Source organism: Puma concolor, chromosome F2 (assembly GCF_028749965.1).
Source record: "Puma concolor isolate L17-30 chromosome F2, mPumCon1.1.hap2, whole genome shotgun sequence".
NCBI classification, from domain to species: domain Eukaryota; kingdom Metazoa; phylum Chordata; class Mammalia; order Carnivora; family Felidae; genus Puma; species Puma concolor.
Genome location: NC_141684.1, coordinates 45,593,049 through 45,616,636, shown reverse-complemented (window position 1 = coordinate 45,616,636; position 23,588 = coordinate 45,593,049). Strand labels below are relative to the sequence as shown.

The following is a 23,588-nucleotide window of genomic DNA, read 5'->3' as shown; positions in this document are numbered from 1 at the left end:
ATTAAAGATAAATGAAATAGATAGAAAAGTAATAATCAATAAACCAAAAGTTGATTATTTGAAAAGATCAAAATGACAAAGGTCAACTAGAAAAAGGACTCAAATTACTAAAATCATGAATAACAAAGATTTTGTAACCTGCAACTTTGCTGAATCCATTTATTAGCTAATAATTTTTTACATTTACTATACTATGGATTTAGGATTTTGTATGTATAAGGTTGTATCACCTGTGAATAGAGATAACGTTACTTTGTCCCTTCCAATTTGAATGTCTTTTATTTCCTTTCTTAACTAACTGCTCTGGTTAGAACTTGCAGTATAATGTTGAATTTAAGTGGTGAAAGTGGGTATCCTTGCCTTGTTCTTGATCTTGGTGGGGGAAAACTTGCAGTTTTTCACACTAATTATGATGTTAGCTATGGGTTTTTGATATACACCCTTTATTATGTTGGGGAAATTCCCTTTTACTTCTTGCTTGCTAAGAGTGTTTATTAAGAAAGGGCATTGGATTTTGTCAAATGCTTTTTCTGCATCAGCTGAGATGGTGATGTATTTTTTTTTTTTTTTTTTGTCCCTGCATTCTGTTAATGTGGTCTATTACACAAATTGATTTTCACATGCTGAACTACTCTTGGATTCTTGGGATTAATCCCACATGGCCATGGTATATAATCTTTTTTCTTTGCTGCTGGATTTGGTTTGTTAGTATTTTGTGCCTATATTCTAAGGGATATTGATCTGTAGTTTTCTTTTCACATGATGTCTTTGTCTGGCTTTGGTATCAGAGTAATACTTGCCCCAAAGGATAGTTGAGAAGTGTTCCTTCCTCTTCAATTCTTGGAAGAATTTGAGAAAGTGGTATTAATTCTTCTTTAAATGTTTGATGGAATTCACCAGTGGAGCCATCAAGTCCTGGACTTTTCTTTGGTAGGATATTTTTTGTTACAAATTCAATCTCCTGACTTGCTAGATGTTTATTCAGATATTCTATACCATCTTAAGAAATTTATAGTATTTTCTTACCATCCTTTTTATTTTTTGTAAGCTGACAGTAATGTCCCTACACAAAATCAACTGTATTTTCTACCCTATCAATGAACAATCAAAAAAGGAAATTAAAGGGGCGCCTGGGTGACTAAATTGGTTGGGTATCTGACTCTTGATTTTGGCTCAGGTCATGATCTCACGGTTCATGAGTTCAAGCCCCATATTGGGCTCTGCACTGGCAGTGTGGAGCCTACTTGGCATTCTCTCTGCCCTCTCTCTCATCTCTCTCTCTAAATAAACTTAAAAAAAAGGAAATTAAGAAAACAATTCCATTAGCTTGACAAAGAATAATTAGGAATAAATTAAACCAAAGAGGTACATGACTTGTACACTGAAAACTAAGACGCTGATAAAGACTAAAATAAGTGGAAATACACCCCATGTTCATGGACTGAAAATTTTAATATTGTTATAATCCCCCAAGTGATCTACAAATTCATTGTCATTGCTACCAAATTTCTTTTGAAAGAAGAGCCTTTTTTGCAGAAATGGAAAAGTTGATCTTAAAAATCACATGGAATTGCAAAAAAACCCAAATAACCAAAACAACCTTGAAAAAGAACAAAGTTGAAGACTCACACTTCCCAGTTGCAAAACTTGCTATAAAGCTATAGTAATCAAAACAGTGTGGTACTGGGACAGAATAGATATATAGATCAAGGAAACAGAACTAAAAGCCCAGGAATAAACACATACTCCTATGGTCATATAATTTTCAACAAAGGTGCCAAGACAATTCACTGGAGAGAAAAATAGTCTAATAAACGGTGATGAGGCAACTGGATAGCCAATGCAAAAAAAAGAAAAAAAAAAAGAAAATGAAGTTGGGCTTATACTTAACACCATATACAAAACCTAACTCAAAATGGATCATGACCTAAGTGTAAGAGTTAAAACTATAAAACTCATAGGGTTAAATCTCCATGATCTGAGATTTGGCAATGATTTCTAGATATGACATCAAAAGCATGAACAACAAAATAAAAAAGATAAATCAGACTTCATCAATTTTTTTTTTAATTTGTACATGTAAGAACACTAACAAGAGAATGAAAAGAAACTTCAGTATAGTAGAAAATATGTGCAAATTATATACCTGATATGAATATATCTGGTAAGAGCCTAGTATCAGACATCTGATAAGGGTCTAATATATATGCATATATATATATATATATATATATATATATATATATATATCAGATTTCTTATATACACATGTATGTGAGTGTGTATGGAGGGGGACAAGGGAAGTGAGCATGGGCAGGGGAGGGGGAAAGAAGGAAAGTAGCAGAAAGAAAACAGATGAGAGTCTAGTGTCCAGAACTTTTATAACTCAACAACAACAAAATAATCCAACTGAAATATGGTCAAGAGACTTGGATAGACCTTTCTCCAAAGAAAATACACAAATGGCCAACAAGCACAGGAAAAAGACACTCAATACCCTTAGTTATTCGAGAAATGCAGACCAAAATCACAATGAGATACTTCACACCCACTGGAATTACTATAATAAAAAAAATATCCTAACAAGGACGTCAGGAAATTGAAAACCTCACACATTGTTAGTGGGGATGTAAAATGGTGCAGCCACTGTGGAAAACAGTTTGACAGTTCCTCAAAAAGTTAAACATAGAATTACCATATGACCTGGCAAGTCTACTCCCAGGTATATATCCAAGAGAAATGAAAACGGGTGTTCAAATACTTGTACAAAAATATTTATAGCTATCCATCATAGCCAAAAACTTTACAACCCAAATGTCCATCAACTAAGAGATAAATAAAATGTGGCATATCCATACAACAGAATATCGTTCAGCCATAAACAGGAAGAATGAAGTACTGATACATGCTACATATGGATGAACCTTGAGAATCTTACATTAAGTGAAAGAAACCAGACACTAAAGGTCATGTATAAGATAATCCCATTACATGAGATACCCAGAATAAATATCTCCATTAAGACAAAAAGTAGATTGGGGTTTGTCAATGGCTAGGCAAAGGGGAGAATGGAAAATGATGACTTAAGGGATTTGAGGTTCCTTCGGATGATAAAGATGTTCTAGAACTAGACAGTGGTAATGGTTGTATAATACTGTACTAAAAGCCACCAAATTATACCTTTTAAAATGGCTTAAATTGTGAATTATACTTCAATTAAAAAAGAAGAAAGAAACCAAAGAATTGTAAAGGGGTGTCCCAAGATAATAGTAAAGTACATTCTAGGACAACAATACTGAAGAGTAGTCTATACTGGAACAAGATAATGGAGGATTCTGAAGGAAAAGTTTCCTTGGGCGGGGGGGGGGGGGGTAGAATACAAATTGATATATTTGTGCATAAGAAAAATATTACAGGTAAGTGTAAGAGCGTTGTTGGAGCATTAAGGGGAAAAGTTAACAAGAGTCACACAGGAAAACAATGCAAGCATTAGCTCCAAGAAAAAACGATGGATTGTATGCAAGACATATGCACCTCTTGGCTAAACAACTGTATTTACATAGTCATATAATATAAAGAGTGATAATGCTTTCACTAAAATTTGTGAAATGACTATATGGTGGGGAGGGGAGAAAGAAGGGTGAAGAAGTGAGGGAAGTGACATGGAAGACATTAAATTCTCATTTTCCACAATAGGCTGCCAATATAGAATATCAAAACAATTTTAAATTTGGAAACAATTTAAACATTTTATTTAGAAATATGGAGTTACAGGCACATGAAAAGATGTTCAGCGTCGCTCCTTATCAGGGAAATACAAATCAAAACCACACTCAGGTATCACCTCACGCCAGTCAGAGTGGCCAAAATGAACGAATCAGGAGACTATAGATGCTGGAGAGGATGTGGAGAAACGGGAACCCTCTTGCACTGTTGGTGGGAATGCAAATTGGTGCAGCCGCTCTGGAAAGCAGTGTGGAGGTTCCTCAGAAAATTAAAAATAGACCTACCCTATGACCCAGCAATAGCACTGCTAGGAATTTATCCAAGGGACACAGGAGTACTGATGCATAGGGGCACTTGGACCCCAATGTTCATAGCAGCACTCTCAACAATAGCCAAATTATGGAAAGAGCCTAAATGTCCATCAACTGATGAATGGATAAAGAAATTGTGGTTTATATACACAATGGAGTACTACGTGGCAATGAGAAAAAATGAAATACGGCCTTTTGTAGCAACGTGGATGGAACTGGAGAGTGTGATGCTAAGTGAAATAAGCCATACAGAGAAAGACAGATACCATATGGTTTCACTCTTATGTGGATCCTGAGAAACTTAAGAGAAACCCATGGGGGAGGGGAAAAAAAAAAAAAAAAAGAGGTTAGAGTGGGAGAGAGCCAAAGCATAAGAGACTGTTGAGAACTGAGAACAAATTAAGGGTTGATGGGGGGTGGGAGGGAGGAGAGGGTGGGTGATGGGTACTGAGGAGGGCACCTTTTGGGATGAGCACTGGGTGTTGTATGGAAACCAATTTGACAATAAATTTCATATATAAAAAAAAAAAAAAAATAATAAATAAATAAATAAATAAAATCACTAAGAAAAAGATAAAAAAAAAAAAGAAATATGGAGTTAAATACTAGAATAAAAAAAGTAATAGAGTATTTTCATAACTTTTAAACAAAAAATTGACAAAAATTTAGACTAAATTAATAATTTTTATTTCATTAAATAAAAAGTGTCTGGTGGGGGAGACTATTGGTTATCCCCAAGAGCAGTTCTTCCCTTCTGCTTTAGTAACAGAATTAGCAGGCTACTCAGCTAAAGATTACATTTTCCAGTCTGTTTTGTACAGCACGAATAAGTACTGGCCAATGAGATACCAAGTGAAAGTGATACATGCTACTTTATGGGTCATTCTTTTAAGGAGAACTACCTCTCCCCTTCCTTCCTGATGGCTAGATAAGGAACAGGATGGCTGGATCCAAGGCATTCATTCATCTTGGGCAATGAGACAGAAGCCATACATTAAAGATGGCAAAGCAATGAGACTGAATCCAGTAGTATTTCATCAGAGCAGAAAGAACACACCAGCTCAATTATGAGCTGATACGGAAGATACAGAAATAGGGGTGCCTGGGTGGCTCAGTCAGTTAAGTGTCCGACTTCAGCTCAAGTCATGATCCCATGGCTCTTGAGATTGAGTCCCACATTGGGCTCTGTGAGGACAACTCAGAGCCTGGAGCCTGCTTCAGATTCTGTCTCTGTCTGTCTCTCTCTGCTCCTCCCCTGATCACACTCTTTCTCTCTCTTTCAAATATAAACATTAAATTTTTTTTAAATAATAAAAAATACTTTAAAAAAGATACAGATATAAACTTCTATCTTGTATAAGCCTTGTTATTATGGTCTCTCCCCTAAAGCAGTCAAACCTATAGCATGATTACTATAGGCAGAAATCAACCAAAAAAAATATAGTAAAACTTCCTGTGCACATGAGGTTTGCAGCTAAGCAAATATTAACTTACCATGAATACTAAGACTCCTTTATGAAATTTAAGAATTATGGTAAAAATTTACCTTTTTTAACTGGAGACTGATGTTGCTGTGGTTCATTATGACCTTGAGAAAAGGCTTGCATTCCATTCGTCTTACACTATTGAAAGAATAAGAAAATATACCTTTTAACTATGGCCTAAAAACTTTATATAACCTTTTATTTTTTTTAGCAGCCAAAACTATTTTCCTAAACAATCAAAGTATTAGTCAAGACATTATTTCTGGCCATAAAGGATAAGCAACCTTCTAAGAATGCTTATTAAAGGCAAAAAATTCTTTCAAAATATATTCACAGATATCTTTAACTAATTGTCAGGATTTTTAACTAACTCCTCTTCTGATTCCATGCTCACCAAGAAGTACCCTGATTACAATTTAGCTTCCCATAAATCTCCCTAGTGCATATAATAGTGAAACCAATAAGAGAATGTCAGAGCACAAGACCGTAAATTTCTCATGATGAAATAATGGGTTTTATGATTTTATAAATCAGTTTCACAAACTTGGGTCAATATATATAATCTATCCTTAAGATAGAGCATCTCTTGGGGTACCTGGGTGGATCAGTCGGTTGAGCAGCTGACTTTGGCTCGGGTCATAATCTCCCAGTTCATGAGTTCGAGCCCTAATCAGTTTCACTGATCTCAGCACAGAGCCCACTTTGGGTCCTCTGTCCCCCTCTGTCTCTGCCCCTTCCCAGCTTGTGCTCTCTCTCTCTCTCTCAAAAATAAATAAACATTAAAAAAAAACATCTCTTTTGCTGACAAAAATCCATTTGCAAACAGTAGGCCATACTCTGAACCATGGTAATTCATTAAGGTAGGTTTCTCTGGAAAAATCTATCCTAAAAAATGAACATCTCTGCTCTATCAATCATTGTAGTAGCAAGTTATAGCCCATTCCTTAAATATTCACAAATTCTACCAAGGTAACTCCATGAAGTCAGAAAGTTATCTAACCCTATGACAAAATGAAAAGTAATGAGATAATTCTACGGTGCGAGTCACCAAAAAAGTTATCAGGAAAAAAAAAATCAAATTTTAGCAAAATTTTTATTTTTAAGTAGAGGTAGAAAAATATATGAAAATGGAAAAGATTTTCATTCTCCAAGGTTTTTGTTCCTGTTAGATTTAATAAACTATAATATGAATGTTATGGTCCTTTTTAAAAATTAGTTTTTTAAATTTCAAAATTGCAGCAGAGGCACACTTCACTGACACTAAAATCAAACTTAAAAGTAAATTTTAATCTGAAAAAAAATTAAAAAACATTTTTAAAATAGTATCTAAAAGAATAAAATACTTACTAATAAATTTAACCAAGGTGGTAAAATATTTGTATGTGGAAAACTATAAGACACTGAAGAAATTAAAGAGGACACAAATAAATGGAAAGATATCCTGTGTTCATGAATTGAAAGAATATTGTTAAAAAGTTCTTACTACCTAAACTGATCTACAGATTCAGTACAATCCTTTTCAAAATTCCAGTAACAGTTTTTACAGAAATAGGAAAAGCAGTTCTAAAATTCATATGGAACCACAAAAGACCCTGAGTAGCCAAAGTAATCTTGAGTAGAAGAACAAAGCTGGAGGCATCACACTTCCACACTATATTACAAAGTTATAATAATCAAAACATTACAATGCTGACATAAAAAGACATAATAGGGCGCCTGGGTAGCTCAGTCAGTAAAGCACGCAACTCTTGATCTTGGGGTCATGAGTCCCTTGGTGTAGAGATTAAAAATCTTGAAAAGATTAGATATCCACATGCAAAAGAATGAAATTGGACTCTTACACTACACAAAAATGACCTCAAAATGGATCAAAAACAAATAGAAGATCTGAAACTATAAAACTCATAGGAGAAAACCAGTCCTGGACACTGGTCTTGGCAATGATTTTTTGGATATGACATCAAAAGCACAAGCAACAAAAGCAAAATTAAGTGGGACTACATCAAACTAAAAAGCTTCTGCACAGCAAAAGCAGCAATCAACAAAATGAAACAGGAACCAACAGAATGGGAGAAAATATTTGCCAACCGTATTAGCAATAAGGGATTAATATCCAAAATATATAAAGATCTCATACAACACAACAGCAAAATAATAATAATAATAATAATAATAATAATAATAATAATCTGATTTAAAAATAGGCAAAAGACCTGAATAAACATTTTTCCAAAGAAAACACACAAATGGCCAAGCAGCACATGAAAAGATGCTTAACACTGCTAAATCGTGAGGGTAATGCAAATCAAAACTAGACTGAGATACCACCTCACACCTGTTAGGAAGGCTATTATCAAAAACACAAGAAGTGCTAGCAAGAATGGGGGTTGGGGGCAAAAAGGAATCCTTGTGCAATGATGGTGGGAATGTAAACTGGTTCAGCGATTTTGGAAAACATTATGGAAGTTCCTCAAAAAATTAAATGTAAAACTGCCATAAGATCCATCATCCCCACTTCGGAGTATACATCCAAAGGAAATAAAATCGCAATCTTGAAGACTATGCATTCCCATGTTCACTGCATCATTATTCACGATAGCATTATTCACAAGTCCATCAACAGATGAATGGGTAAGGAAAATGTGATAGAGATATACGAAAAATATAGAAATAGGATATTATTCAGCCATAAAAAGAGAAGCAAATCGTGACATATGTGACAACATGGATGAACCTGGAGGACATCATACTAAGTGAAATAAGCCAGACACAGAAAGACAAATATTGTATGATATCACTTATATGTGAAATTTCAAAAGTCAAATTCATAGTATTAGTGAATAGAATGGTGATTGCCAGGAGTGGAGGACAGAGAAAATGGGGAGATGCTGGTCAAAGAATACAAATTTTCAATTATAAGATAAGTAAGCTCTGGAGATCTAATATACAGCATGGTGGTTATAATTATTAATATTGTATTATATGCTTAAAATTTGCTAATTGTTCCCACCACACACACACGCACAAAAACTGGTAACTATGTCAGGTGATGAACGTGGTAATTAACTTGTTATAATAATATCAAGATGTATACATTCATTAAACAGGTTGTACACCTTTATAAAAAATCATGTTGTATAACCTAAATATATTCAATTTTTGTAAATCACATGTCAATAAATCTGAAAAAAATGTACTTTATCATTTATGCATATATTAACAACTAAAAATACTGATTATTTCAAATATACTGATTATTTCAAATCTTTCATAGCATATAAGAACTTACATCTACTAAAATTTTATGTTAGTTTGTTATCTCAATTATCATATTACAATAAAGTCATGTATAATCTTACAAATTTTATAATCTTACATAATCAAATCAATAAAATTTGAGAATTCTATAATGAAGATATGCAGAAAGTGTCATGGAAGGAATGAGTAAGAGAATAAAACTTGACTTAAAAATGTCAGGAAAGGTTTTACATAGGCAGTGATGCTTAAACACTTGGAGGATTAGTAGTAGTTAGGCTGGCTTAACTAGTGAAAAGTGAATGTTTATGGAAGAAAAGATCCTTATGCTAGAAAATACACAGAGTGGTAAGATATGCCAACATGGTTAAGTTGTTAATTCTTCTCAAATTCATCTTTAGACTCAATCAAATTCCAACAGACTTTCTGTAGATACTGACAAGCTCATTTAAAACTTACATGGAAATGCAAAAGACCTACAGAGCTGAGACAAATTTGAAAAAGAATAAAGTTAGTGAATTTTCACTATCTGAAATGAAGGCTTATCATAAAGCTACAGCAGTCTATAAGTAAAATGTGATGTTGACAAAAAGACGGACATATGGGAGACCCATGTACAGTGTGTAACTATACTTAACAATACTGTGTTGTGTAACTGAAAGTTGCTAAAAGAATAAATCTTAAATGTTCTCACCGTAACAGCAACAAAATAATTATGTAAAATTAAGCATGTGTTAACTAAATTGATTTTGGTAAACATTCTGCAACATATTGCATGTATCAAATCATCATCACACTGTACACCTTAAACTGACACAATGTTACATGTCAATTATACCTCCATAAAGTGGGGGGAAAAGACATATAAATCAATAAATAATAGGGAGTTTAGAAATAAACACACATATGATATACTAATTTTCAACACTCTTACAATTCACTGATAAAAAGACAAACAACGCAAATATTAAAAATATGCAAAATATTTGAACAGACACTTCACCAAAAAGGAAAAAAAGAAAAATACAAATGGCAAATAAGTTCATGATAAGATGCTCAATCTCATTAATCATTATGAAAATGCAAATTTAAAATATAATTAGAGGATGCAAAAATCCTCAACAAGATACTAGCCAACCGGATCCAACAATACATTAAAAGAATTATTCACCATGACCAAGTGGGATTTATACCTGGGATGCAGGGCTGATTCAACATCTGCAAAACAGTCAATATGATACATCACATCAATAAAAAGACAAAAACCACATGATCCTCTCAATAGATGCAGAGAAAGCATTTGACAAAATACAACATCCTTTCTTGATAAAAACCCTCAAGAAAGTAGGGACAGAAGGATCATACCTCAAAATGATAAAAGCCGTATATATGAAAGACCCACCACTAATATCATCCTCAATGGGGAAAAACAGAGCTTTTCCCCTAAGGTCAGGGATGTCCACTCTCGCCACTGTTATTCAACATAGTATTGGAAGTCCTAGCCTCAGCAATCAGACAACACAAAGGAATAAAACGCATCCAAATTGGCAAGGAGGAAGTCAAACTTTCACCCTTTGCAGATGACATCATACTCTATATGGAAAACCCAAAAGATTCCACCAAAACACTGCTAGAACTGATCCATGAATTCAGCAAAGTTTCAGGATATAAAATCAATGCACAGAAATCAGTTGCATTTCTATACACCAATAATGAAGCAACAGAAAGAGAAATCAAGGAACCAATCCCATTTACAATTGCACCAAAAAACCATAAAATACCTAGGAATGGTGAAAAAGCTACACACTGAAAACTATAGAAAGCTTATGAAAGAAATTGAAGGAGACACAAAAAATAGAAAAATATTCCACGTTCCTGGATTGGAAGAACAAATATTTTTAAAATGTCGATACTGCCCAAAGCAATTTATACATTCAATGGAATCCCTGTCAAAGTGACACAAGCATTCTTCACAGAACTAGAACAAACAATCCTAAAGTTTGTATGGAACCAGAAAAGATCCCAAAGAGCCAAAGCAATCTTGAAAAAGAAAACCAAAGCTGGAGGCATCACAATCCCTGACTTCAAGATGTATTACAAAGCTCTAATTATCAAGACAGTATGGTGCTGGCACAAAAACAGATACTTAGATCAACAGAACAGAATAGAGGACCCAGAAATGGACCCACAGACATATGGCCAACTAATCTTTGACAAGAGCAGGAAAGAATATCGAAAGGAATAAAACAGTCTCTTCAGCAAATGGTGTTAGGAAAACTGGACAGCGACATGCAGAAAAATGAACCTGGACCACTTTTTTTACACCACAAAAATAAATTCAAAATGGATGAAAGAAGGAAGCCATCAAAACAGGAAGCCATCAAAACAGGAAGCCATCAAAACAGGAAGCCATCAAAATCCTATAGGAGAAAGCAGGCAAAAACCTCTTTGACCTTGGCCGCAGCAACTTCTTACTCAACACGTCTACAGAGGCAAGGGAAACAAAAGCAAAAAAGCACTATTGGGACCTCATCAAGATAAAAAGCTTCTGCACAGCAAAGGAAACTATCAGCAAAAATAAAAGGCAACTAACTGAATGGGAAAAGATATTTGCAAATGACATATCAGATAAAGGATTAGTATCCAGAATCTATAAAGAATTTATGAAACTCAACACCCAAAAAATAATCCAGTGAAGAAATGGGCAAAAGACATGAATAGACACTTTTCCAAAGAAGACATCCAGATGGCCAACCGACACATGAAAAGATGCTCAACATCACTCATTATCAGGGAAATACGAATTAAAACCACAATGAGATACCACCTCATACCAGTCAGAATGGCTAAAATTAAGTCAGGGAACAACAGATGTTGGCGAGGATGTGGAGAAAGAAGATCTCCTTTGCACTGCTGGTGGAATGCAAACTGGTACAGCCACTATGGAAAACTTCAAGAGGTTCCTCAAAAATGTTAAAAATACCCCATGACCCAGCAATTGCACTACTAAGTATATATCCAAGGGATACAAGTGTACTGTTTTGAAGGGGCACATACACCCCAATGTTTATAGCAGTGCTATTGACCATAGCCAAATTATGGAAAGAGCCCAAATGTCCATCGACAGATGAATGGATAAAGAAGATGTGGAATGGGGGAACCTGGGTGTCTCAGTCGGTTGAGCATCCAACTTCAGCTCAGGTCGTGATCTCACGGTTTGTGAGTTCAAGCCCCGTGTTGGGCTCTGTGCCGATGGCTCAGAGCCTCGAGCCTGCTTCGGATTCTGTGTCTCCCTCTCTCTCTGACCCTCCCCTACTCATACTCTGTCTCTGTCTCTCTCTCTCAAGAATAAACATTAAAAAAAAGAAGAAGATGTGGTGTGTACACACACACACAATGGAGTATTACTCAGCAATCAAAAGAATGAAATCTTGCCATTTACAACAACGTGGATGGAACTAGAGGGTATTATGCTAAGGGAAATAAGTCGGTCAGAGAAAGATAAATATCATATGACTTCATTCATATGTGGAATTTAAGATACAGAACAGATGAACAGAAGGGAAGCGAAGCAAAAATAATATAAAAACAGGGAGGGGGACAAAACATGAGACTCTTAAATATGGAGAACAAACAGAGGATTGCTGGAGGGGCTGTGGGTGGGGGGATGGGCTAAATGGGTGAGGGGCACTAAGGAAGACACTTGCTGGGATGAGCACTGGGTGTTATACATAGGGAATGAATCACTGGAATCTACTCATGAAATCATTATTGCACTATATGCTAACTTGGATGTAAATTATAAATAAATAAATAAATAAATAAATAAATAAATAAATAAATAAATAAAATATAATTAGATACTAACACTCACATCCTAAAATGGCTAAAAAGTGGTAGGCTCTGAAGCAACTGTAACCGGCACATACTACTGGTGGGAATGTAAGTACAACCACTTCAGAAAACATACCACCCGTTTCTTATAAAGATTACCTGCTAACATACTACTACTACTTCAGTTTTATAACGCAGAGAACCTCTCAAACATGTATAAAATATATGGAGGGATGTTCGCTGTAGCATTTACTATAATATAGAAACAAGTGCCAAGCCCATCAAGAGAAAATGAACAACAAAATAAATGTAGTTATTTGTATATAAAAAGAGATTTTTTTATGTCAGCACATATAGAACTGCTTTATTCATTTTACAAGTTGCCTAATATTCTATTTATTATGAATATACTTATTCTTATGCATGCATTATCTATTTCTAGAAGTATCTACGTAAGAAACTGGTAGAATGGTTACTTCTGATCAGAGGAAATCAGTGACTACAGGATAGAGATTGCAGGGAAATTTTCCATTCATGCCATTTTGCATGTTTTCAATTTTGATTATTGTACTTATTCAAAAAGTTAGATAGTTTAAAACATAAACCTAAATGAGAAAAGAATGGCAAAAACACATGTGGGTACAGTACTATTTATATAAAATTACAAAACAGTTAAAACAATTCTATTCGTTGTAGCAAAAGTATGAACACATTCATGAAAACAGTAACAAATCGAGAACATTTGGAAGAAGGTGAGAAGGAAGGTGAGAAGACAATGGGATGGCGGAGGGGACACGGTCCACAGACACAGCCGGGAGAACTGGTGCACAAATGGAGAGAGCAGTCACTACATGCCAGACACAGTGCTCAGAACTTTGGGAGCCTCAGCTCACTGCTGCCTCCTCCTTACACCAACCTAGTAGCCCCATTTTCAGGTGAGGAAACTGAGGCTCTGACAAGTGAAAGAAATCACTCACGCCAGGTCACGGGGCTGGGAAGTGACAGGGCCGGGGCTCAAGCTCATCTTCCTCTCGGAACCCTGGCATGTGGCTGTGTCTCTCTCAGGCCAGCTACCCCCTCTCTGGACCCATCTCCAGGACAAGTCCCAAGGCACACCCTTAATGCAATGCTTGGGGATGGCAGAAAATAAGATTCCATTGCACAATGAGAACTATTCTCACATACCTACACGTGGAGTAAGAAGAGGAGGGTGTGAAGAAAATGAAATGGTGGGATTCTATCCTAAAGCCAAGACTACACTGTATGTTAACTAACTTGAGAATAAATAAAATAAGATAAAATTAAAAAAAGAAAATGAGATAGTGGAGGGATATAGAGGGTTTTGAACATTATCTTATTTAGGTTTTTTCTTTAACATTTTCTAAAACAAACAAATATAGCAAAATGTTTAGGCTTGGAAATGGTGGGCAACAGGTATAATTTTCTTTAATATAATTTCAAAAACTATATAAAGCATGGAGCACCCGGGTAGTTCAGTCTGTTAAACATGAAACTCTTGATTTTAGCTCAGGTCATGACCTCACGATTTGTGAGTTCGAGTCCCACATCAGGCTCCACACTGGCAGTGCAGAGCCTGCTTGGGACTCTCCCTCTCTCTCTGCCCCTCCCCACCCCTCTCTCTCAAAATAAATATATAAACTTAAAAAATAATTTCAAAAATAATTCAAAAAAAAAAAAAAAAACTATATAAAGCACCCAGCACAGTGCCCGGCATAAAATACCCATCTAACAAATGTTACCTTCCAGTCTGCAATGCTTCATTTTATTATAATTTCTAGGACTTACTCGGCTAACTCCGCTTTGTAAGCACTGAGTTTTGCACGGATATTCGTTTTGAAAGTTGAAAGGGAATACTGCTCCTATTAGGACAGAAAAAAAGAAAACTACATTAAATACCCATTACCACAACCTAAAAACCTTAAGTACCCAAAATATTCTAGGCACTGTTTTGAAATATTTTCTGATGGTTCCTCTACTCAACAAACATTCATTCAACACTATAAAACACTATGAAATGTCACCCACTATGTTACGGAATGGGTATGTAAGTGTGAAAAGAGTTCAGAGATAAAAGAGCTCATGGTCTGTTTTGAGAAACAAGCTCATAAACAATTACTATGATAAAAACAAGTTATCTGAGAGGTACAGAGAAGATACTAGGGCTTTGTGATATAGAAGAAAGCTTCGCAAAAGGAAGTAATTCTATCTGGATCTTAAAAACAGTTTTGGGGGTATGTGAGCTAGTTAAGGAGTACAGAAGAAGTATATTGAAAAAGGCCAAAATTAATTTCTGATTTATTAAGCTTTTCCACCCAATAAACCCACTCCTTTCTGGATCTTAAGAGGATATAATTAAATGAGAGATGAGCCCACTACCTTTTGCCCCTACAAGGGCCTTGGAGGGAAAGGATGAACAAAAAACTGCATCTGTACAGACAAGGGAGTGAGAGGTGCTGTGAAAAGGCTGGTCACAGAAGGAGCTGCTGCCAATGGCTTTATACCCTTCCCTTTACAAGAAAATCTGAGACTTGATCCTAAACAACTGCTTCTTCAGCACACCAGAAGGAGATGCATCAGGGCACCTGGGTGGCTGAGTGGATTAAGCGTCCAACTCTCGATTTCGGCTCAGGTCATGATCTCATGGTTCATGAGATCAAGCCTGGTGCCAGGCTCTGTGCTGACAGCATGCAGCCTACTTGGGATTCTGTCTCCCTCTCTCTCTGCCCCTCCCGTGCTCATGCTCTCTTTCAAAAATAAATAAATAAACATTTAAAAGAAAGAGAGAGAGAGAGAGGACATGGCATCAACACTGCCAAAGCTATGGTCCAGAAGATTCCTTAATTTCATTTGTCTGTCTTAAGTCACACAGCCATCTTCAGAAGAAACATGACCAAAGTAGAGACCATCTTCCTTGTAAGAACCAAGGATGGGAGAATAAACAGAAGATTGAGGAACTGGTGCCATTTCTATCTTTTCTCCTTCATCTTTGCACCCAACAAAAGAGCTATTTTTTTTTTTCCTTTTTCTGAATAGCAAGTTACTCAGTTGAACACATGGACCAAAGAGTATTTTAATAGGATGGACCAAAGAGTATTTTGATAGGATGGTGAGAAATAGATTTGTATATTAATATTTAATTTAACTTAATTAATTTAATAATTAATTGATTAAAAATGCATACATGTATGTGTATACACACACACACCTAAGTTAGTAGAAGCCATTCTTTCAACAATGAAAAACTAAAAGGTTAATATTCCAATTAAGGAAAGTATTTTAAGAATTTATCCCAAATCCTAGTTTTGTGAGCAAAAGAGAAATTTTTAATTTTAGAAATTTTTGTTTAGATTTTCCGAAAAATAATACTGTATGTTCCAACTCAAGTATAGCCCTAACCTGTAACTGTTGTTTTGCCTGTATTCAGTAATTAATTCATCCATTCATTCATTTATATGCAGTTAGGAATTTTTTTTTTAAAGGCCAATTCTCTCTCCCTCATGATTGCTTTGCTCTACAGTGACCATAATCACCGGGCACAATTTGGGTTGAGAATATCATTTTAAGCAGAAGCCAGTTAACCATGAAAACGAGACATGAAAATAAATACATACAGTTTTTCTCAGGCAAGACCTATTCTTCTTCCTACCTTTGCTGGTCTGGTAGCCTATGCAGTGGGAGACTAGTAAGAGTCTTTTTCTTTGGTAATACTTTTAAACTCTTCAAACAAAGGAGACCATTAGTTTTCATTATTCTCTATCCCCCATAAACAATCACTTTATATATGAGTTTGCCTTTCAAATACTACTTAGCCATTATCCAATTCATCTTTAAAGATGTATACCCGAGATTACTTACCAGGGGGAGAAGTCAGATGACGAACAGGTCTTGCTGGTTGAAGCGGTTTACCAATCAATTTTTTGGTTTCCATTATCACAAAGACCTTGAAGTTCCATACTTGAAGAGGGAAAAAGACATCTGATCTTTTCGACAAGATAATCAAAATGCTTTAACAAATTTTATATACATATATACATATGTGTGTGTGTGTGTGTGTGTGTGTGTGTGTGTGTGTGTGTGTGTGTGTATAAAACCACAACACTCATTTGAAGATGCCTACACCTTATAAGTTAAGGAGTTAAGGTGGAAAAAATCACAAGCCCTTAAAATAATATGTGACAATCTTTATAGCATCTGTCACGATGGAACATTCCCTCTTTTAAAACATTTTACTCCTTTAACTTGCCTGACTTTTCTTTTGGTTTTCTATACCTTTGACTACCTCTTCTAACTTCCTTAGCTTATTCCTCTTCCTTTCTCCAATGAAATTCAGGAATTCTTCCAAATTTGGCTTCGATCCTCTTCGTTGACCTGATCTACTCTCCTCATGATTTCAACTACCTATCTACGTGATAGACATGCCCTAATTTATACACTTAGCACCTACCTCTCTTTTAAATTCCAGTTCTATTTTTCTAAAGTTATTTCCATTTATATCTTATGACAGACACCTCAAATTCAACATATCCAAAATCAAATTCATTACTTTGACTCCAAAGATGCTCGTCCTCCTGTAGTCCTTAAAGTCTTCACCAACTCCCTCAGACCAACTTTGGCTAAATAAGATCTAAAATAAAAGTCTCCACACCATTAGTCTCTTAATTCCTGTCCATTCTACTTCCAAACTATTTCTCAAATCTATTTTCTTCATTCTCGCCACTACTCTTTTGGTTCCACAGTAATTCTGAATTCATCTCCCTAATCACTCAGTGGGATTTAAAAACTCCCTTGTCTCCCTATGTTCCTGGGACACAGAGATTATGCCCACATCATGGCATTAAGAACATTGTACTCTACATAATGGCTGTTTGTCTTCCATACTTGGCAAAAGTGAGGAGCAGATTCTGTAACTGAGGAACAATATTTTCATTCACCCCCTTTCCCTGGCAACTAACAGTACCTGGACTGGATCCAAAGTAGGTGCTGAACAAATGGGTAAATATAACCTCTTTCTCTCCAAACTATGATCCCTTTACATACACACACCTGCTTAGAAAACGTCAGTTCCTCATCACCTCCTGGATTATTCATAATAGAAACAGAGGCCAAAATCCATGTGTCATGCAGAGTAAACTATTTACCTAAGTTACGTTATTTAAGATTCAGAACAACTCTATCAATTAGGCACAATGAAGAGTGAAATCTCAGGTCTCAGGTGAGCCTACCTGTTGTTAATATTATGGCTCCAGCACCTAGTTATATAACTACAGAAAACAGTAGCCTCTACCTCCTAGGTTTGATGTGAAAACTAAATTATATGTATAAAGTATTAGCACAATGTCAGGCACACAGTAAGAGCTCAATAAATGTTAGCCTCATTATTTTTTAATAATACTAATTTTACAGATAAAGCTTAGAGAAATTAGGTATCTTGCCCAAGATCCTGAGTCTAGGAAGTAATAGCATGCCATATTCACGCTTCTGGCCAAAAAGAATCAAGAATCTCCCCAACCATTTTCCACCCCATACCCAGGCAGAACTGAACAGGTTCGTACCCTTATGTGCTCCCAAAACACCCCTGTATCTACCCTCTTCCAATGTGGTATTTACTGCACTAGTCGCAATTACCTTTTACCTGACCGTTAAATTACAGTTCTATCACACAGGTCTATCACCAGTGTCTAGTACAGTGTCTAGAACACTGTGGGTGTTTAAGAGATTGTTGAATTCACAAATGTTATTTTGTTTTACCCTATACTTATACATTCTGGAGTTCCTTCACTCTCCCTGCTGCTCTTCTCCCAAAGTGCTATTCGTTTTTCAAGACCAAGGTCAAGTTACTTGCTTGGAAAATATTCTCATGTCTCAACAGTAATGTTAAATAAAATAGTTCACATGAAGCTTTCTAGTTCCTAACAAATAGTTGACAGTAAAATAACAATAATTTATTTTTCCTCTTCCACTGACCCCTACTGTATTTTATTAACTATTCTAAAATGTACCACAGTAAATCTATTTCGTGTGTTTGATTAGACCGAGTTAGCTGACACTGAAAAAAACTGTATCTTATTTATCTTCATATCATAGTACCTGCAACATAATTGGTTTTACTAAATAAATCTATAAATTTAAATACCTTCTAAATATAACTAAAACCTTCTGATGCCTGAATAGGATATAGCTTTTCAAATTATGATGCCTATTAAGACAAAACTAAAAATAAAATTCCACCTGACTTTATATCTGCTTATCCAGAGACAAATGCAACCATATGATTTTAAGCAGATCATTACCTAAATGACTGTTTCCCTAAGTATGTAATAGGGTTAATAACTCCCTGTTAGCTCCAAAAACATACTTTTACCTATTTATAAATGCCTTGGGACATTTTATGCTAAGCAAAGTAAGTCAATCAGAGAAAGACAAATATCATATGATTTCACTCATATGTGGAATTTAAGAAACAAAACTGATGAACAAAGGGGAAGGGAAGCAAAAAACAGGGAGACAAACCATAAGAGATTCTTAAATACAGATTAAAAGCTGAGGGTTGCTGGAGGGGTGTTCGGTGGGGGGATGGGCTGAATGGGGGATGGGCATTAAGGAGGCACTTGTTGGGATGAACATTGGGTGTCATATGTAAGTGATGAATCACTAAATTCTATTCCTAAAATCATTATTACACTGTATGTTAACTAAGTTGGATTTCAATTAAACAATAAGTAAAAAAATATGGCTCTAAACATTACTCAAATGTTAAAATCATAAATTTATAAACAACTTCTCAAAGTTAGCACTGATAAGTAAGTGCAAAAACAGTTACTTTTTCCTGAAGTTTGGAGAGCCAGCTAGTATTCCTCATTAATACCTACGGAGCTTTTGCGATGTGTCTCTTAACTGGTATTTCAACATGGCTATTAGCAACCTTCTAAACAAAACTCATGCCGTCCGTACTTTTTGGCAATACAACTTTGATATAATAAGAAACAAAAAAAAAACTTATAAGCATGTGTAGCAAAAAAATATTTCAAACAAATATTTATTGAACATTTTCTATATGGAAAGAAAATTTTAAATAAGGACCAAAAAGCAATCTAATGTTGTGTTATTTAATGTTTATCCTAGACATTTTAATTAGGACCCTAATACTAGCATGTAGTAACTTTCCATCCTGTTTCCCATATGAAACTAATGAATCAGAATACAATAGAGTACTTTGGCACACACTTTCTTGTTTTTCACTGCTCAGCTGAAATTGAGTTGATAGGTTGTAAAGTTTTTTCCAGTTGCTGAGCAATGCAAATCCACGGTATTCAAACTAGGGATTTTCAAGAGTTGGGGAGTTAAAGAACTATTATATGATTTTGCAACACAAGTATATAAACAAAAAATAAAAGATCTTTTAGTATCGCCCACCCTTTCAATTTATAGTAGGAAAAATATAGCAAAGGCTCCAGATACATAAATTCCTATCAGTTAAGGAAATGAGAAAAGATGATGTCATATAGTATTTAATTTTTTAAGTAAACTGTGTCTGTATAGAGACACTGACATTATAGGGAATAAGTTTGGAATTCACAGTATACAACAGCATCATGTCTTAAACAGTGTTATTAATGGAAAAGGCAAGTATTTACATTAATTATTACAGTAATTATTATTGAAAAACTGAATCACAGGATTGAAATCTATGAAGGACAGGACTCCACAAACCAAAGCCTAACTCTCGGTTTAGGTCAAAAATCATAAAGATTTAACTACAAAAATATTATATAAAATAACTTCAATCTTAAACTAATGCCTGCTTCACTCACCCAATATAGAGCTCCAAAAGTTTCCTTTGAAGCTACTAATACTACCTAGGGTAGGCCTTTATGGTATCAACTGTTACAAGGACAACACTTGCAGAAGCAAAAAAAATCGTACTTAAAACACTGGATAACAAGTAGTTAGCCAATCATAGAGTTGTCTTTTAAACTATGAATATATAGCTTTGTGGTATATTTTTTAAAAAAGCATTTTGATCCACCGTCTCAAAAATTTCATTCTATTAATACATGCTGAGAACTAGCTACTGAATAGTTTTGTTTTGTTTTTTTTTTTTCAAGTTTGCACATAGTCAACAAATCATCTCAAAAAGCCAACTGCCATGTCAGAAAGCTTCAGTTGCTATTCTACATCTAGCAATACTAAAGTATATCTTAGGTTCCTTTTCTGTTCAAAAAAAAAAAAAAATTCAAACTAAATATAAATCCTAAGGACCCACCAATGTCCCAGACCAATTGGGACATAATCTTACTATGCAACGTATGCCATTCATTTTTTATTAAAACTCCATTTTTGAGGTCCTATTACATGCTAAATGCTTTACATATGTTATTTCATTTTGAGCCACACATTAAATACTGTAGAGAATCACTATTAGTCATCTTACAGATGTAAAACCTGATGCTCAGAAAAAGAAGAGAGATTCTCAAGATCACCTAGTATATATATGGCAAAAATGAGGATTTAACTATAAAGTTCATGCCCTTGTCTCTAAACTTGCATGTTTGGTAAGTAAAAGAAAGACATAGGACTCTCTACTATTCCATATGGACACTGCGTATATGGGTTTTTTTTAATGAATTAGAACATTTATACATAAATAGACTTGCTGAATAAACTAGCATATATATATATATACATATATTCCATTTCCTCAATTTATAATTTTTCTTAGAATACTAAATAAATTACATGATTACTATGCTTTCCTTATTCTGTAGACATGGTATAACAGTGCCAAACTTACCACGGGTCACAACTTAAGAAAAATACTATGTACTGTATTTAGAAGCTGGATACTAATAATTTCCAATCTAAATTCTCTATTTCTTTAGAAAATACTGATGATTCTGCTGCAATTAATAAGATCATACAGATGAATGGATAAAGAGTATGTGATATATATATATATATATATACACACACACACACACGCTTATATATACACATATACACACAATGGAATATTATTCAGCCATAAAAAAGACTGAAATCCCCCCCACTTGCAACAACATGGATGGATCTAGAGTATAATGCTAAGCGAAATATGCCAGTCAGAAAAACACAAAATACGAAATTTCACTCTTGTGGAATTTAAGAAACAAAATAAATGAACAAAGAAAAAAAAGAGATTAAAAACAAAAACAAAAACCCTACACCCTTAAAAATAGAGAACAAATGGTTCCCAGAGGGAAGGTGAAGCAGGGGCATGAGGGAAATAGGTGAATGGGATTAAGAGTCACTTATCTTAATGAGTAATACATGGAATTGCTGAATCACTATGTTATACACCTGAAACTAACATAACACTTTGTTAACTACACTGGAATTAAAACAAAAAGAAATACAATCATATAAAATTACATAATCTGAGAAGTGGAAAGACCATGCCTTCATCTACCTCATGTATATGTCCCATGTGATAATCAGACAGGATTTAATCTCAATTTTCAACTTCAAAATACTATTATGCTAAGTTAGGATTCCTTGAAACCAAATGCTCTTTGCAAGTAAACAGCACAGACTGATAAACTGATAGACGAAAATAATATAAAGGAAATACAGGGGAGTTAAGACATAAACCGATTACGACTTAGGTGATAAAAGATATTTTATATTCCACAAATCAGGCTGCCAAATGAGAGAAAAATTTAAACTATCAAAAAGCTGTAAGAGGAGAGAGCGTTCCATAAAATACTTTCCATTTCATACCTTCTCTTTACAACTTACCAAAAAAAAACTTTTTGGTCTGTGATGTACCTTGCAATACAAACAAAATTTAACACTTAGGTAGGATAAAAACTGTCCAGATAATGTGCGCTTGTGGTCATAACTGATGTAACTGTCCTTTTCTTTAACTTTGCCTAAAATATCAGTAATTAAAACCTCTTGATACAAATATTGAATCATTATGCCGTAAACCTGAAACCGTTAGATGTCAATTATATCTCAGGTTTTTTTAATGGCGTATCTTTACTTACAACTTCTGCGAAATACCTTCAGTTACTTTCACGAACCATTTGATTCTGCGAATTAACCGTATATATGTTTCTTGGCTCTCTTTTTCCTATTGGGCTTTCTTTTTTATTGCCTGTAATTTAATCTAATTAATTATTGATTTACTGTTGAAATTTGCCTCAAATTAGTAGTGATGGTGCCAGGGTATAGGGGACAAAGTCTTCAAACCATCGCACCACCAAGGACCAGGTCCTGGGACAGAGGGCGCTATGTACTTACTTTTTTCTGGCGTTTTTGTTTTTTGTTTTAATTAATGCCCTCACCAGCGTAACTCTCCCTCGGCCCCTGGCCCCTCGCCCTTCGCCAGGTGTTCGCACAACAGTCACCACCCTTTCCTCCCGACGGCCTCGCCCCCTTAGCACTCTACCACCCACCTAGGGGGCCCTGGGGGGCCTTGCCGGATTTGTCCCCCCCGACCCCGGGGACCCCCTCCCTCACAACTCTCCCGGGGTCCGAGCTCGGAGAGGGCGCCCACCGCCTCCTCACACCCCGGGCCCGACTTCTGCCCCCCACCCCCCAATCGGTTCATCCTCCCCAGCCACCTACCGCCTCAAGATCGGGGAGGATTTCGGGGCAGCAGCGTTGCCGCGCTCAACCCAAACGCGGCGGCCCAGCGCCCCGCTGCCCGTCGGGGAACGGCTCCAGCCGCGCGTCCGCTCGAGGCCGGGGGCGGCGGCAGCGGAGGCGGAGCCGACTGCGGCTCCGAGGGGCGCGAGGCGGACAGGGGGCGGGGGCGGGGGCGGGGCCTGCGGTGCCGGGTCCGGAGCTCCGCCGCGCGGGGCCAGAACCGTTAAGCCGGCAGCGCGTGCGCCTCCCCGGGCGTGCTGGGCGAGCGGGGCTTCTGGCTGCCCGCGCGCAGTGCGGAGGAGGCCGGGGGTGGCCTCTCCGAGGTGCT

At 36.0% G+C, this 23,588-nt stretch overlaps 1 protein-coding gene across 1 annotated transcript in view; it reads right to left on the bottom strand.

Moving 5' to 3' along the window:
- The window catches only part of CF2H8orf88 (chromosome F2 C8orf88 homolog), a 37,401-nt gene extending 14,026 nt beyond the window's left edge, over positions 1-23,375 (bottom strand). Inside the window, exons 1-4 of the mRNA XM_086695897.1 lie at positions 23,240-23,375; positions 16,487-16,585; positions 14,417-14,490; positions 5,584-5,659 (exon numbers count right to left, since the gene is read on the bottom strand). Coding sequence (XP_086552023.1) covers positions 5,584-5,659; positions 14,417-14,490; positions 16,487-16,559 — 223 coding nt within the window. The 5' untranslated portion in view covers positions 16,560-16,585; positions 23,240-23,375. The remainder of the gene's footprint in view (positions 1-5,583; positions 5,660-14,416; positions 14,491-16,486; positions 16,586-23,239) is intronic.
- Between the last annotated feature and the right edge of the window lie 213 nt (positions 23,376-23,588).